This window comes from Exserohilum turcica, assembly GCF_000359705.1.
Source record: "Exserohilum turcica Et28A unplaced genomic scaffold SETTUscaffold_351, whole genome shotgun sequence".
NCBI lineage: Eukaryota > Fungi > Ascomycota > Dothideomycetes > Pleosporales > Pleosporaceae > Exserohilum > Exserohilum turcicum.
Window position 1 is genome coordinate 1 of NW_007360194.1, and position 2,108 is coordinate 2,108.

At 44.9% G+C, this 2,108-nt stretch overlaps 2 protein-coding genes across 2 annotated transcripts; both read right to left on the reverse strand.

The window, feature by feature from the left end:
• Positions 1–542: 542 nt before the first annotated feature.
• On the reverse strand, positions 543–794 carry SETTUDRAFT_29683 (uncharacterized protein; the record flags this gene model as incomplete). The annotated part of the gene is made up of 2 exons (XM_008029751.1): positions 543–595; positions 644–794. 2 exons carry the CDS (start codon positions 792–794, stop codon positions 543–545), a joined length of 204 nt encoding a protein of 67 aa, XP_008027942.1.
• A 563-nt stretch (positions 795–1,357) lies between these two features.
• On the reverse strand, positions 1,358–1,672 carry SETTUDRAFT_112667 (uncharacterized protein; the record flags this gene model as incomplete). The annotated part of the gene is made up of 1 exon (XM_008029752.1): positions 1,358–1,672. The coding sequence occupies one exon, from the start codon at positions 1,670–1,672 to the stop codon at positions 1,358–1,360; it is 315 nt and encodes a 104-aa protein (XP_008027943.1).
• Between the last annotated feature and the right edge of the window lie 436 nt (positions 1,673–2,108).

Sequence of the window (2,108 nt, forward strand, 5' to 3'; positions counted from 1 at the left end):
CTTCGCCTCCCATACTCGTCTACGACCTCGTTTACTCCACCTGCCCGGCCTGATTGTTACCCTAGCAACCAGCATTGTATATAGATAGCTACGTAGCCGAGAGCTTAGCTCTCTATCGAATACAATCTTGTTACCTTGGCCTGTCCGATCGTGCTCCCGAGCTTAAGACTACCCTCCGGGGTCGAGCCCCTTACACGGGCAATATGTGTGTATCATATTGCAGCGCATCACCTTTAAGAAGCCAAAGTCAAAGTAGATATTAAATTTAGTAGTGTAGGCCATCTAGCTATTCCTTTCCGTCATCTATCTCTGCAATAACCCCACTCATTTCCATATTCCCTTAAGGCCTGCATGAATACCTCTGTGCTATGCTAATGGTAAGTGTTATCTTACAGATCGCATCGGCAGTTGCCCACATCGTGCCACTTCTAGAGAAGACGGGCAGCATTGGAGATAGATGGCTGCAGCCTAAGGGCGTTGATGATAGATCCCTCCTCAAAATCGCATAGCAGACCGGAACGACACCCTTGTATGTAGAGTTCCTAGACTCGGGCCACCTTGGCCCTCATGGCCTTGTCATGAACGCCCCATAGGGCTACCATCTTGTATATGTACAATCCGTCTATCTAGTACTAGGGCTCACGAAGTTTGCGGTGGGCGTTAGAGTAGAAGGTGACTCGGAAAATCGAGGGGCGATACACGAGATGCAGGTGGGACTTTAAGACGGTGGACACTTTGTCTGCTAGGACTTTAAACTGCACGCCTGCATTCACTAGCTCTTCTAAACCAGACATGACTTGGTTGCAGTCATTCTCGCTATCTAGCAAAGCCTCTGCGGCCGCGGAAGACAAGCCAGGCCAGAAATAAGCAATCCTATGCAGCGAAATGTCTCTGTTGGCGGCTTTGTAGTCGAAATGATGGATCTTGAGGTACGCGTAAGCCTGGTCGACTGTGATGTTGGGAGAATGCACACCTAGCAGCTAAATGCAGTCCCGCTTGGCCTTAGGGTCTTAGATATCCTCCACGCTTGCAAAAAAGGCTCGTGGCGGCATTGTGTTTAACTATAAAGTGTTAGAAAGTTAAGGATACTATTAATTGCAGTATGCTTACTATATCGCTACTATACTCTAGATATATCGTTAATTAGGTTAACGAGAGTGAGTTGTGGTAGTGTGACAGAGAATCTTGCTAGAATCAAAAGGTAGTCTTATAGGCAGAAACATAGACAGTGTATAAGAGAACCGCGGTAAAGGATGATACAAACGCGCCTAGTAGGCCTAAGACTAGAAGCTTCCGTCACGTAATTATAAAAACATAGCAGATTGTGTAGGCGGGGATGAATAAAGGTACGAAGATTTTAGAGATTACAAGAGAGTAGATGCAAGTATAAGTGGAGGCAAGTATAGATGGAGGCGTGTAGGAATAGAGGCAAGTATGGATGGAGGCATGTAGGAATGGAGGCATGTAGGAATAGAGGCGTGTAGGAATAGAGGCATGTAGGAATAGAGGCGTGTAGGAATAGAGGCAAGTATAGATAGAGGCATATAGGAATAGAGGTAAGTATAGATAGAGGTAAGTATAGATAGAGGCGTGTAGGAATGGAGGCAAGTATAGATAGAGGCGTGTAGGAATAGAGGCATGTAGGAATAGAGGCAAGTATAGATAGAGGCATGTAGGAATAGAGGTAAGTAGGAATAGAGGCGTATAGGAATAGAGGCATGTAGGAATAGAGGCAAGTATAGATAGAGGCATATAGGAATAGAGGCAAGTATAGATGGAGGCATATAGGAATAGAGGTATATAGGAATAGAGGCATATAGGAATAGAGGTAAGTAGGAATAGAGGCGTGCAGAAATAGAGGCGTGTGGGAATAGAAGCATATAGGAATGGAGGCAAGTATAGATAGAGGCAAGTATAGATAGAGGCAAGTATAGATAGAGGCAAGTATAGATAGAGGTATGTAGGAATAGAGGCGTGTAGAAATAGAGGCGTGTAGGAATAGAGGCATGTAGGAATAGAGGCAAGTATAGATAGAGGCAAGTATAGATAGAGGCAAGTATAGATAGAGGCAAGTATAGATAGAGGTATGTAGGAATAGAGGCGTGTAG